At 30.5% G+C, this 15,910-nt stretch overlaps 1 protein-coding gene across 1 annotated transcript in view; it reads right to left on the bottom strand.

Annotated features, from left to right (window-relative positions):
• Nucleotides 1-15,910, bottom strand: part of LOC124530822 (piezo-type mechanosensitive ion channel component) — a 47,895-nt gene that overhangs the window by 30,730 nt on the left and 1,255 nt on the right. Inside the window, exons 3-6 of the mRNA XM_047105143.1 lie at nt 1,605-1,700; nt 1,141-1,352; nt 917-1,043; nt 165-411 (exon numbers count right to left, since the gene is read on the bottom strand). Of these exons, the coding sequence (XP_046961099.1) occupies nt 165-411; nt 917-1,043; nt 1,141-1,352; nt 1,605-1,700 (682 nt within the window). The remainder of the gene's footprint in view (nt 1-164; nt 412-916; nt 1,044-1,140; nt 1,353-1,604; nt 1,701-15,910) is intronic.

Raw genomic sequence — 15,910 nt, 5'->3', positions numbered from 1 at the left:
TGAAATATAAAAAAAATATATGCTTTTAAATAAATAATGAAAAAATCTTCTTTGCTAACTACTGACTAAATATATAATATGTTTAAAACACGAAGGTCATATTTAAATATAATAAATAATTATTTATATCTCTTTAAATGTGGAAACATTCAGCTACAGCTTACCTAGCCATATTCGTCTCTGGTGGAAAAATGTCTATGATCCAAGTGCACTGGTAAACAAGAAGTACTGCTATATGGACGCCCATGATGGCCATGACACAGCGGCACACCACGGCAAACCCACGTTCTAGGGGCTTTCCTACAGCCCATGCTGTTGCCGCTCCCATAAACACCAGGAAATATATCCCTGACGTTACACTGGGACGCATTATTCCGGATGCCATTAAAAGTAATAGTGCGATATATTTTCCTGTAAATGTAACGATAGCAAATACAATATACATATTTTAAATCAATAACTTGAAACCTTTCCGGGTGAACTTAGGCTACGAACATCAATCACAAAAAATAATCTGAGCAAGAGATACTAGAATGCATAAGAGTGTTTGTAAATACAAGGATACTATTCCCTAACACTCAATGGAATTCTATCGAATGATGAATGTAATCTGATACGACCGGAGCGGAATCAGAAGTCAGGGGAAAAACGGCTTTATGTACTTTACTTACTGCTACTGAGAATTTCTTAATCTAAAAACTACGTATAGTCTATTCCAACCACAAAAGGACAAGATATAAATGAATAAAATTTAACATGGAATTGACACGATATTAGTGGTCTAGAATTTCAATATTCTGTAATATACATTATGGATTTTCGAAACCTAGTACATCGGGACATGTTCATTGTTCAGATGGTACGTAGCCATTAGATCAATAAATATATTAAATACACAATTACGTATCGTAAGTACCTGCACTGGTGAGCAAAGGAAACCGCTGGTGCTTCGAATCTTTTCTTATAGTTTCATCATTAGAAGATCCTATAAGAAGGGTACGCACCATTAAGTTCACTGCTAATGATGTGCCCATTACCACCAGCTAAAAGAAAGGAAGAACAATAAATATTTTGCTGTTTTGGTTTTTTTAAACCAAAAGTAGATTGAATTCGTCTGCTCCGAATTGTTTAATATTTTACCTCCGGTGCAAGATAATGCACAGCCATAAGTGGATCTATTCCCGCGTATGATACAAGTCCAAGGTTGAATCCGATCGTTTGAATGATCGGATAATCCTCGAAAAGAGAGCCGTAAGGCGCAAAACCTGCCAGGACACTGTGCCATATCGCATGGACTAGCAAAAGCACCGCAGAGACGACTAGATTTACTTGAAGATATTTGCCTCGACAACCTGAAAATAAAACGATTTATTCAAATTTCTATACAAAATAAATACCACACTTACTACTGCTAACTTGCTTAAACCAATATTTTTTACTGGCAAAACGTTAACAAATATCGTTACTAAACCGCGATATTTTTGTCTTCAATAGATAGCCAGTAAGAAGTATGGTTTTATTTTTATTTCTGGTTCTGTTGAGTTTCATGGAATCATTAGAGGAAATTAAAAGAATCTATTCGATGAAACGTTCAATTTATTTACCTCGGAATGTTTTGGAATCTGGTACTTGTGGAAACGGCGCTATCAAGTATAGCAGCAAATATATAAGAGAAAGGCCGAATGGCCGCAGCGCTATACCTGAAAAAGAAACGCACACTCATAACAAAATCGATTAAAGAATTTCGGGATAATCTTATCTATGCACTTTGTTGACATATTTTGATATCAAGTGTGCCTACGCTAATCTTAGTTGATATTAACGCAAATGATAAAACAAGTTAGTATATTTTTTAGCACATTTATGCAGGTCACTTAGATATTCATTTTTTTTGAACATAGCATGGTTACACGTTACAAAACATAAAATCATAACGGTTGATGTACGCAATTACACCTTTATGCAATAAATATTACTTGTTTATGCTTGTTATGACTAGACGGACATTGTTAGCATTGAACATGTTTATAGCATGGTTGTAAATAAAGATTTCATCTTACAAATCAACCATCCATTGTTAAAGTCATTAGACTGACCTTTATCATTTTCTTTTAACAAATGTGCATTTCTTTGAATAAATGATAAAACAAAACTACGTGATAAAAATAATAAATAAAGATAAACAAAACATTCAAAATGTTTATATATTTAGGGCGTCATAACGTTAAAGTTAGTTATTGTTGTATATAAAAAAAATCATACAATTATACCCCCATATAAAACAAGGCGTGTATTCGTGACGCTGACGTAGAAATGCCAAAGTAACATTTACTTGGTATTGTTATGTTGAACATATTTCGTTCCACTTTTATAACGTACCGCGATTTCATTACAATTTACGTTGTAATTCGTTGACCTTATTTTTGGAAACACTTTGATCTCTTTGATGTATTCACTGCAATTAATACTTTATGACACGATTGGCTCATTACAGACTTCATTCATAAGAGCATGTTCTACATAATTCAGACAATAACGTTTGATGATAAGTTTATAAAGAAATTACCTTTATCCCAATAAAAATTTAATAAACAAGCTAAAAAAAATTAATAAAAATATACTTATGTACAAGTATATCTGTATAAATATGTATTATACTATCTTTAAAAGAGCGGCATAACGGTCATTGCATTAACTGACAAGAATATCCTATGATATAAAAGGTATCCGTCATTTAAAGATAATCGCATTTCCTTAACTGTTTAGACAAGAATGCACACTCTAGTGGTTGTAAATAAATTATCAATTTAATTTAAAAATCAGTGACGCAATGCACAAATTCCATATGAGTCATATATTCAAACAACATACATTTATTACGAGATAGAGATATTGTACTCCGTGTGAAATAATTTGCCTCACTGATTGTCTGCAATAAGGACGTAGGTTTATTTAAGAGATACTTTAGGCATTTTAACTAACTAATGGCTATTGTTTAACTATGAAACCTTGAAAACAAGTTGATTTCGTGTTATATTCGTTTTGATCGTATGTTTTGATTAGTTAAAGTTAAGAATACATAGTTAATTGAAGAAGTTTGGGACTTCTTCAATTAATTATGTATTCTTATATTTATCCTTATTATTATTCTTACTATACTTATATACAACTATACTTACTTACCATACTATACTTATATTTATTCTTATTTAAATAATAATTTTAATTATTATTTAAATAATATTAATTTTTATTAAAAATTAATTTTTTTCGAGTTTATCGAGTTAAACATTAGGATAAGAAATTTTTTATAAAAACCTATTTATGCTTAATATAAAGTGTGCGACTCTTTAGGACGGCCGCATTATGCATATTTAGGTACAAAATAAACAATTTATTATAATTATATATGACAACATTTCGATAACTATATACTGCACGGAATATAATGTTTATATAGTCAATGGTATACTGTTTGGTTATTGTCTTCTTATCTGTTTGAACTGTACATAATAAACTTCATAACTTCGTATTATTAGCAATATTTGCAACTGACAATCAATTATTTTTAGAATGAAATAACTACAAAAAATATTTAACCATTATGACGTATTCTTTTTAAAATGCTAACCTCCGTAAAGGATTTAGTCTATGTTAATAGATCATAATTTACATTTTCTAGTTAACGAAACGGTGTATTATATGTCGTTGGTAAGCAAAAATGATACAGGACTCAAATGTATTTCTTATATAAGGGATATTTCCCTCAGATGATATAGTCTTTATTAGTGTTTTACATTAATAAATGTCATTTTCAATAGAAACATATTAATTAAGGAAATATTAAAACTAAAAATTATAAATAACTATATGTATTATATTTTATTGCTTCGGTTGCACTATGTTAACTTTTGATATTGTACATATACCAGGACTATTAATTTTTGCCAATACTTCAAAACTCATCAATAATAAAAGCAAACCGAGCATAAATCCTATACGATCCGAAACAAAAAGGCATCGCTCACTCATCGTAAACATCTGTACGATATTTTGAAGGACGGAGCATTTTATTTTAATACATATGTGAAGGAACATAAGCAACATCGAAATGCTTATATCCACATTTTAAAAGTAGCCGTTTAAAGCGGATACAATTTACCCTTAGACCAGAATCAACAATGAAACTTTCAATAAGATCGAAATCCAGCACGTAACAGACATATACAAAATTAGTTTATTTATCGTCAGTAACGTAAAGCGGAATGCAAAATTCAAATTATATGAGTATAATGAAAAAGCCACAAATTAAATAATGCTTTCCATGTCGATAGCATCGTAAGGAATTAAATAAACCGAGACATCGAAATCAGATGTACCTTAAAAATAACTAACATTTAAAAAAAATAATCAAATAAATTGTAAATACTCCCTATTAAAGGGAGAATTTACAATTTATTTGATTTCTATTAAGGTATTATCCCTATTAAGGTAGTTCGATAGTCGGACTATTAAATTCTCAGATAAAAAGCAAGTAAAATTGCTCAAAAATATAATGAAGCTTATTTAGTTTTAGCAGTATCAAACCCGAGGTTCCCAATAAATAGAACACATTACTACGAAATCATTAGACCAATAGATTCAAGCGGCTATACCGTTGCTTTTGTTGAAAATCATAAGCTAATAATTAGCTTTATGTTATTAAGCTTCCCAAGTTGATTGCAGGGTTGTCCCAAATTGGATATGCTACAATAAATTCAATATTCTATGTATTCAATAAATAATCTTACAGATTTCTTGCTTGGTAAGAATGTCGATGTCCTGTATCAGTAAGTAGGCCCTAAATGTGATTAGAGATTTATACAAAAAAGGTCACTCACGTTTAGGAACTATAATTCCTAAACTTAAAAAGATATTTCATAAACTTTAAGTAAAATAATTCAAGTAGGCTCATAAAGGTACTTTTGATTCTTCATGTTACAGTGTTGAATTAAATGTAATGTTACCATATGAAATAAAATTCGATAATTAGAAAGCTATAAATTACGCCAAGCGAAGTCGACGTGTAACAGCAGTATAAACATATGTTGACTTTTATTACATGATACAAATGATTCTGTACTCAATTTGCGTTTAAATTTTCATTCAAATGAAAATTTATTAAAGAATGTATAATGTTTTTATGTTTTGAGAGTGAGATTAATATACAATGGATATGAAGTACCTACAATCTATTTAATCTAAAATAAGAACATTAATCATTATAAAACCGAGGTGTAAATTACAACTATCTTAAAAATAATAAATATGTGTAATGGAGACCAGTGCCAGCAGTTATATCAATTATATGTAGTTGTCTTGTCTTATAAATTAAAATAACAAGCCATATTTTTAAAGAGTGTCCTTTTTTACTGTTGATAAACATAAATTACTTGTTAATTATGAAGAACACATGCATTATCCTATTCATTTTATTTAATTATTTTAATAAGAAAATATTTTGGTCAAGCGACATAATAAATACCTACATGGCAGTTATATAACGATAACTGAACAATTATTTTTCAAAAACAGCACTAATTATATTGAATTCAAAAATGCTTTATGTGTCATAATACCTATATAAACGTATTTTTTTATTAACTTCGAACCTACTTACATACGTCATACATAGCCTGACTACTGTCATGTTACATAGATCTAATTTAAGACATAAAATGACCACTAGTATTGACTAATGAGACCTAATTGTAACGGTATAGTCCAGTTGCAGTGCTTATAGGAGAATGAATACCTGGATACTTGTATATAGTACTTGGTGTGTGGGATTCGTGTAAGCCCCTCTGGGTAGGTATATTGTTTTATTTGGGTGAATTCGTGTAAATATAGTCACAAGGGCCATAACATCTATGTACATAAGGTTGGTGTCGCATTGGCCATGTTGATTAACCTCACGTTAATCTTTCTTTCAGCGCTATTGTCGATGAGCAGTGGAGACCACTTATCATTAAAAATATATATATGTTGTATTTTGTATTTAAATGTATGTAGTATCGGTACGTTGCCGCAATTCATTCATTACAAAATCAAATGTTTCGTTTATTATTTTGTTCTGCAAAAAAAGAACGTAATTGCTTGTTATATATTACAGACAGCTGCACCTGATATTTTTCTGTATATACAAAATACGAACACGAAATGTAAGTAGGTCGAACATGTTAACATCAACACAAAAACAGAAATAGATAGAACAAGACAACAGAGAAGTGGTTTTACGTGCTATCTACGTAGTCAATAAAACACTGTTATGGTAGTTTTAATATTAGCGCCTTCGTTCTGGTTTTTGTAACGTATAAATATCACTCTTAAGATCATTATACTCGTAGAACTGTTTTGATAATGTAATGGATTGCACTTGAAGTTTATTGAGTGGTGCATCAAATATACGAAGCTAGTCACCCATTCACCTTAACGCAACTAATCGCAACCCGCGATTGTATATAAATCTTATACCATTGTCCCGTCTTAGTCACGTTGTTTTTGATGACCTTTTCAACTTGTTCGTGAAAATTTTTGCTACAGATACTTTTTTTTTATTTTTATAATCTCGGAACTGGGGAAAGTATAATCATAGTAAAACCTTATGGATAGACATGTATATCACATAACCTATTTTATGTAGTATTTTTAATTAAACCAAAGATGTTCAGAAAATTATATTAACGCTCCAGATTCTAATCATGTGGTCTAGATGCTAAGAAATTGTTACTAATCATATTTTTAATGTTTATATATGTACGTATTTACATAGTTTAATTGCTTTCTGTACAGCTGGTATAATATTATCGTTATAGTTTATATGTAACATACACGTTTGCTTAAGAAGATAATATTGCTGACAATAATTTACTTAGTAAATGCAGATAGGTACTTACATATTAAAATAAGAAAATTCGATAGTCAATATTCAACAGAAAAATTATCAGCATTTGCGAACAAAAATGAATTCCCCTTATATTTTTATGTGGTGATTGATTCGCTTTTAAAACATTTTCATTTTAAATCTCGCCAAACCCACGCGGTAATGGTGTCAATCGAGCCGCGATAAGTCGTAAACAGAGCAATGACCCGGTTTCACGGCGTGATCTTACTCGGTTATGTTGTGTACGATTGTTCTAAACATGTGACATTTCTATGTATAGAAATTCACCACCCTACAAGCATTAATTTCTTATATTCGCCGTATATTATCATCATAATATTAACATTTGTTATAATCCGGTTGGCAGGGCGAGTGAACCAATATATATACGGGCACAAGAGACATAACATCTTAGGTCTTAGCATCTAAAGTTGCCGGTGGTAATGTGCATACATACGTGGTCAATATATTTACCATAATGTGGAGCATTTGCCAGTTGCTAACTTATTTGAAGTAAAATTTTATTCAATGAAATTCATCTCATATTGCAGATACTGTGTCCATTATTTTAGTAAACACAATATAGTGGATTTATGAGTTGTTCATCTGATAACTTTGATACATTGTCATGTCAAACATTTTCTGTTCCAAAATACCTGAACGGAATAGATTTTTAAATTAACTTCAAAAATCTTCAAATCAACATATTAAGAAAGTCTTATAGTCGAAGCACTTCGCATTAATCAAATGGATATGTAATTAACGCCTTTGTTAACCGATAAAATTATCATGATTTATTAAAATAACAAACTTAGGTTTATTTATAACACTGAAAAAAGAACCATATTTCCTTTAAATAACAGTCAATGAGAAAAGTTTATTTACTTACAAACATTAACGTTCTATTTTATAGAGGCAATTGTGTCATCGTAGTTAGTAATTGAAAATCTGGCAACAACTTGCATTTCTTATTTTTATTTAGGTAAGATTTTTTTTTATTTCACTTGTAAATAATACTTTTGGTGAATATATTATTAACTTAGTATTAACTATGATTAGAAAAAAAAAAAGAATAATTACAAAAAATATAATTACTTTAGCAGTTTCACTATTTATCTTCAAGAAATGCTTTAGTGTACACATAAAATTACCATTCTTTATATGGTATAGCATGGGCAATACCATATTAAATTTACCCTCATTTATACTCAATCACTATCGGTTTATTGATGATAACAAAAAAATGTATGTTGAATAAGACAATTAATCTATTATAAGGTTTCACGGTATAAATCTTTTGCATTCAGATTCTGGAGTCAATGCATTATAGACTAACTAATTTACATTGATTCCATTTGATTTCCACATCACAAATGAGGAATTTTCATAGAAACTTTCAATCCCTGATTCACCCCCTTGGGAGTTGTCTTTGGAACAATTCCTTGTTGCACGTGGGCCTACGTTTAAAGAGAAATTCCTGTAAATAATTTCAACCTCTATGACCAATCTAGGTGTGGACCGTGCGTTAAATGTCATTTTAAATTTTATTAAACTAAAGATCATAACGGTTTCGTAGTAATTAAAAAGTGATTATGGTTGTTTTAGTAATTAAGTTAATGTTAAAACCATTATCTAAACATGCCTCGTAGGTAGTTAATATTTTAATGTATGTTTATAGGGCATACACTTGAAGAGTTAAAAACATGATGCTGTTGCTGTGTGACGTGAACAGTCATGAAAGTTTAAAAGTAGTTTGCTTCTCAATTTAGCTCCAGATGACGTTGCAACAGCGACTTACAATTATTTTAATGTAAGTAGACGCAGCGCGCTTTCAAATTGTATAATGATATTAGCTTATACACACGTAAAATATTTTGTTAACAATTCATGTTCAGACTTCGTATTATAAAAAGAACTGTTTGTTTTATTGCTTATACAATCCAAATCCCATTTTTTTTACTAATATATTAAGAGAAAACGAAAATTAAAATATTGGCTTAGTGTATTTTTCTATAAATTTGAAGTGATTTAGCCAGTACAACACAAAATTTAAATACCATATCATATATTATTATCATATTATCATATATAGCAAAAGTTTAAATTGTGCAAAATCAAATGAATTTATAAGGTCTGGCATCTGTAACGTTGCCTGGCGTTGTGTACCCTACATAACGAAACTTAAACTTGTCAGAAAAATGAACAACATGAAATTTGCTCACAACTGGTTACAAGAGCAAGTGTGCTCTCTATTGCAGGTTCTATGTTGGTTGAACAAAATAAATTAGTTGTATTTGGAACGAAAGACTAGTTATATGTTATTTATTTATGTTAAATATTAAGTTATATTCGTCTGCTGAATAATAAAAAGATTGAATTTGTTAAGTCGACGGCCTTTTTATGTATTATAAAACTACTAAGGGCTACTAATTGGTCTGCCTTAGCTAAGTAGTACAACTGCGATCAAAATTCGAATTTAATCGAAACTTCATTAGTAACTTTCAATCCCAGACACTCATTTTACGTTAAACAAATATTAGTATTCACAAGTCATTCATAACGTACGGATTACCATTTAAATATACTACGACGGTATGTTTGCGTTTGCGTCTTTAATAAATATAACCAACAAATACAAAAATCGTGTTACGTTGTACTTGATATCGACGAATTTGACATAACGATGAGATCACGCATAATGTAGGTTGCTAGTTAACCAGTTGAACTGTGGCGTGACCTTGTGAATCAGACATCCGATAAGGCAACCGGCAACGCATTCGCCGTCCGAATATGCCGCCGTACCTGCTGCCTACTTAAAATCGCATTGCTATTTCCATCACTTTGCGTACATCGTCATACGCCTTGAAGCGAATCGTAAACGGTACATTCAACATGTGTATTTTCCACACCAAATTCGTTCAGACTTTATACATAGGTACCTACATGTATACAAACATAACGAGAATACCGATACAGCAGATTAATTCACACGTAAAGATATCGTGTTAAACATTTTTGTAACTTTAAGACTAGTGGGTCGTTTTTTTTAAATTTGAAAATTCTTTGAAACACGTTTTAAATATCAAATTATTATAAATTAGTTCAGTTAGAATTGGAGTTTGTCGATCTCAATTTACTTTAATTTTAAACAAAATTAAAATTTATTTTATTTATTTATTTATTTTATTTTAAGAAAAAAGTTTTATCAATTTTTTTCTTGTACGCTATCTAATCGGCCAGTAGCCTTTCAACCCCTTTAAAATGAATTATTTGTCAAATTGTAATAATTTAAATGGTAATCAAGAATCCTCTTTAATTTTCTGTACATTAATGGCTGGAGCTCTACAAAATGAAACCATATACGATTTTTTATTTGCAGCTGTTGTTCTATAGTCTCTGGGACAAAACTTGGTTTTCGCTATTAATACATAAAGATTTCTCGAAACAGTATAAACGTACATATGAGTAATAATATCATTGAATGAGTAACTCATGACAAATGTGTTAAGTTAAGACTAAGCGTTTACACAGAGTCCGTTATATGAAAATAATTATATGTATGAAAAACATTGTTTCTTTTTTCATTAGAACCTTTTAATGTGAGTCACATTACTTCATAACTCGCTTATTATTTGGAAGATTTTGTAATCGGTCCAGTTACTCATAATCAAAATTTTGTCATATCTTTTTTTTAAAGATGTAATTTATGATTAATGCATTTTATCCCCAAGGATAAAATTCAGCCTTTGGTTTGATTATTAATAGCGGTAGAGACAGATTTAATCGCAGGAAAAACGAAAAAGGAAACAAAGAAAGAAGATATTCGGATACAAGCAAGAGGCGCGCGGGGATTTGATCTGCAGATGCAGTTCTATGGAAAAGCTTAGTTTTGTGATCTCTGTCATCCTAGTGTAAAGTTCATTGATGTGAAGATAATGGATCACTTAAGATGAGGGTGAGGGATACTAATCCTCGAAAAATACATAACTAAATTGGCTTCGATTCTAACTCAGCAAAAGTTGAGGATTACTGTGTGTTATCCTAGGAAAAATTTAGCTGTGCATGGTTCGGAGTGCCATGGTCACGTGATGCGAAAGTAATTTTGTGCGTTCCATTATTTGGAAGGGGTTTTAATGGTTCCGCTAATATAATGTTGGCCCATCGGAGGGTAAATCGAGGTAACGTTAGAAATGCTTGGGAAGTTCATAATTATGGGGAGATCAAATGACCCAATTAGGGTTACTTTATTGCTGACTAGTTGTCATCCGCAACTTCGCGTTTGGGATTTGTTCGTCGGGTGTAAGGTATAAAAAACTAGCATATGTCTTTCCTCGGACTTCAAGCATGCGTTAAACCCAATTTCATCAAATTCGATACATTGGTTTAGGCGTTAACAGATAGACAGATAAGCAGAGATACTACTGCATTTATAATATTTATTAATATAAATAATATAATGACTAATATTTTACCATTCAAAATATATTGAAATTAAATCATTTAGCCCGTGATTATGATTCCTTAATCATGAGTGAATAAAAATTTGTGTAAATGATTTGATTGAGAGCATTTTACATCGCACGTTTTAAAATAACATCCATAAATATCAACTTACGCAAAATATTACGTAATTCAAACTTCCCAGAAAATAATATGTCGAACATTGCACTTTTATTTTATAAAAGTAGGTACATACGGTATTTATATTCGAAAACGTTTCAAAATTGACATTTTGACCTATATTCGAAAATATTGTTGATTTCAGCGTTTAAGATAACCGTAATAAAAATAGCTCGGACTGTGCGTGTGTGGTGTGTTCATATATGAATTACAGTCTGGGTGTGTCACTTAACATCAACATGTTGATGTAAAACGTTGAGGTAGAATCGGGCTTTGCGTGATAGTATAATTTTTCATTACTTTAAAAGCCCAATTACATACATTAATTAACCAGAACTCCTGGAACAATTAGCACGTTCATGTTATAAAATACCAACAGAACATTCATTATGAATTGCATTAAGGTATTTGTCTGGTACCTAGTTTATTTTTTTTAATAATAACTGGATTACAAGTTTTTGTCTCGTATCGGGATTTATTTGAAGAAATATTCTCCATGATATTATTTAATCTACATTTAAATAATTTCAGTTTTTTCACTTATTTTGCATGAAGTACAAATGTACATATGTTGGATTTTTACATTTATGTATCTTTATGTAATAACTATGTAAATTAGTGGTTAAGACTATGGCTATTTGTATTTGACTACGTATTAACTTACGAGGATTAATTAAAGATATACTTTTTTGTCCTAAATGTGTACGATAGAACAAGAGGAAATTTTTTTTAATTCAATACGTAGGTGTATTATAGTGCAAACAGTATAAATATATAAATTTACAAAATTGGCAGATATAAATGTGTATTAAATAGTATATCGCGTAGGAAGGTTCATGTAACGGTACCGCTGCAGGCGCGGTCCATTAGTTGCACAAACAATTTTACTTGAACATCGAACTTTCGATTCCTTCGTCTAGAACAAATTCAGGTTCTCAAGTTATTTTAGACATTTTTGCCTAAATTAATTAACTAGTCTAGCTATGTTATCCACTTGATTATATTTATCACACTTAGATCAGGTTTATTGATAATAAAGCAGGTTTATTCTAAAAAAAAAAACGAACAAAAACTTTCAAAACAAAAATATTCATCCAAGACTCCGATTTGTGGTTTATTTCATTTATATGCCATTTCATGTGGTTATAGAGGCGAAAAGTTGCCCTTTAGACCCAAATGTTTCGTTTGAGGAACTCATGCGGGAACGAAAAATGAGGTTAGTTACGTATTTGTGTCAGTTATTTGTTTTGTATATTACCGATAAAAAATATTTACTTTTTTTATCTTTTAACGTATATCATTAACATATACCTACCTAACACATATTTATGAAGTTCGTCGAAGATATAAGCACATGCCTTTAATAAAATACCGATGACCTTTTGAATGAAATACGGAATCTTCTTTATAGGTAAATTTCAACATAATTGGCACAAACCATTGTAGGATACTAACAAATAGGACCAACGAAATTAATACTACTACAATTAATAAATCAAACACGCAACTTTGATTTATTATCATAAATACTAAATATATATATTTGCGTGTGGAAAATGCAAATATCGAAGTTTATTAATCAGAGGGCTTCCTAAGCAAGGGATGACAATTCGGTCAAGAGGTCAGAGAACGAACCACGAGGACGCGCCCAGTACGAGGCGCGCCCCTAGGATACATTACTTCTATCCCGCAATGCGACGTTATAAAAGCTAAATCAAATCTTTGCAACTATAATAACACTTCAACAATTTTTCACTTCTATATTTCTCTTACAATATTTTAATTGTTATTAAATAAACATCATCACCACCAAAGAAACTAGCAAATGTTTTTTAAAACATGGTTTTAAAGAAAAACTATTTATTTGAAACTAGTTATCCCTTGCAGCTTAGTTCGCCATTTAGGTCTTATCCTATGTCCTTTAAAAGAGTTAAAACTTGCATATCATATTTCATCAAAATCTTTTTATAGTGGATTAGCCGTGAAAGTATGCCAGACAGAGTTACTTTTGCATTTACAGGCAGGTTTGTTAGGTAAATTAAATTAATATGACCTTTTCTAAATTTATTTTAAATCGTAAAGATCGAATAAATTGATTTTTATAAAATGAGAATAGGTACGAAAAGTCGAACATTCTTAACATACTTGAGCAGATTATAGGCAAATGAGATTTTATGACCATTTTTTTTTAAATATATGCTTTAACGATGATCGTGCCAATGGCACCGCCACAGACGACCGGCCGGTTTCGATGGATTACGTCACATGTGCCGCCTTGAGAATTTGAAAACATTGCACGTTTCAAAGCATTCATTGGGAGTCTAGCAAACAAAATATATGTATTTGAAATTGATATTAATTAATTAGCCTTTACAACAATTATATGCTAACTAATGTCATCAATGTGAAAGTGAGTTCATTTGTTTCTTTGTTACGATATCACGTCTTAACTACCTAACCGACCATCATTAAGTTATCCAATCATGTTAAGAGTACATCAAAGGACATTACTTTAACTAATATTTGCCGTATATACTTTAAATAGCTATTTTAGAGGTTAGGAAGGATGTTTTGTTGATTTCGCATATTATGTTCACTGAATTTTTCGACGATGTTAGTAATCAATACTAATTTCGTAAATGTGAAAGTAACTCTGTCTATCTGTGTGTCGCGCTTTAACAGCCAAACCACCGAACCTAATTTGACGAAATTTGGTATGAAGCAAAATTCAACTCCAACGGAGAAAAGCCGTGGGAGACAACTAGGACATATAATAATAATAATGTATCCTGTAATTATCACAGAACTCCACACTCCAAAGCAAGCCCTCTTACTATTTCTTACATACCTAATATTATTACCAAGAACCTTGAGCGCCTTACGCGAATATTAGTTATTGTTATTTTAATAGACTTTAAACTGATGTATTTTAAGACTTGAAGTACTGTTTATATTATTTGAACTAATTAACTTTTAGAAGGCAGCTTTATTTCAAACGCACCTGCAAAGCGACAAGCGTACCTCACACGCGCACCCACATTCGAAGGGTGAATTTTGCAGATACAGTTTCATTTTAATTATTATGAACAATTAGATACATAGCTTACGATTCCTTAATGAAAAAAACTTTTGCTTACTTAAGCTCTTTAGATATTATTAATATACATATTTACAAATCTATCTACACATCACGAAAATGTTTAAAATTTAAATGAGGCAGTTTGGCACGCGGCCGTTTTGTTGAGTAACGGCGGTGTTTATCGTAAGGATTAATAATAGATATAATTTATTAATAATATAATAACAATAATAAATCTTTATTCATTAAAATAAGATTGAACAGAGCAGTTTAGTTTTATAATTGTTTTGTACAAATTCATCTTATTTCAATTAGTTGCGTGTAGTATCGACTCCTCGCTAGGTTATAAAATAATCTGTAATAAGGAATAACAGTCCCGTTCTCTTCTGTGAGTGGCCATATTCTATCAATAGGTAAAAGCTTAAGGTTAACTTATTTATATTAATATTTTTTAACGTCGATGTAATGGATGTTAATTATTAATACACGAGGCTTTCAGAATTTATCTTTACAATTTATTTTTTGTATCAGTAAAGTTCAGTAATCGGTATGGCTATTTACTTGTATTGTAAAGCCTGTGTACATGCCTTGACATATGTACAAATTTTATTTATTTCTCTTTACACACTATGTAGGTAACAACTCTGTTTGCAAAGTCGTACCATTGACAAACATCGAATATTGTGTCGATCGTCGAACATGTTATTGGCCTTACATATACGTTATGTATGTGATCAGAAAACTTTGTAATTAACAAAAATATTCGTGCATAACTCGTAGGAGTTACTTCACTATCGTCCACTTTTTTAATTAGATAGAAGATCACGGCGGTATTCGCTAACTTGTGTCTTTATGAGCCAAATATTCGTGTTATTGTTCGTACATACGTGCCTAAGAATCTAAGTATCTAAAATATAATTTTAATTTGCTAGTAACACTTCAACACTAATAGTATTTTCGCTAATAACCAATTTTTATTAAACATTAAAATATAAATAAAGCTTTTCACTTAAAAGTTTTAGTGTAAACACTCGCACATTTTGCACTAATAACATCAATGAAGATCTATTTGTTTTTTCATACCAGTCTTTAAAAAAATGTTAATTAAGTTTATAAGTAGGTATTTGCTAAGGTATAGTTTTATAATCTGAGTCAAAATAATTTCTCAAAACTTTTAATGCAAAAACAATAATGATTTGGCATGTTTTAAAACAGCTGAAAAACATAGGCTTATTAACATAATTAAATACTTCTATTTTTTTTAACCTCTAGTATTTCAAAAAAGTACT

This window comes from Vanessa cardui, chromosome 7 (assembly GCF_905220365.1).
Source record: "Vanessa cardui chromosome 7, ilVanCard2.1, whole genome shotgun sequence".
Lineage (NCBI taxonomy): Eukaryota > Metazoa > Arthropoda > Insecta > Lepidoptera > Nymphalidae > Vanessa > Vanessa cardui.
This window is presented reverse-complemented; position numbering and strand designations above follow the sequence as displayed.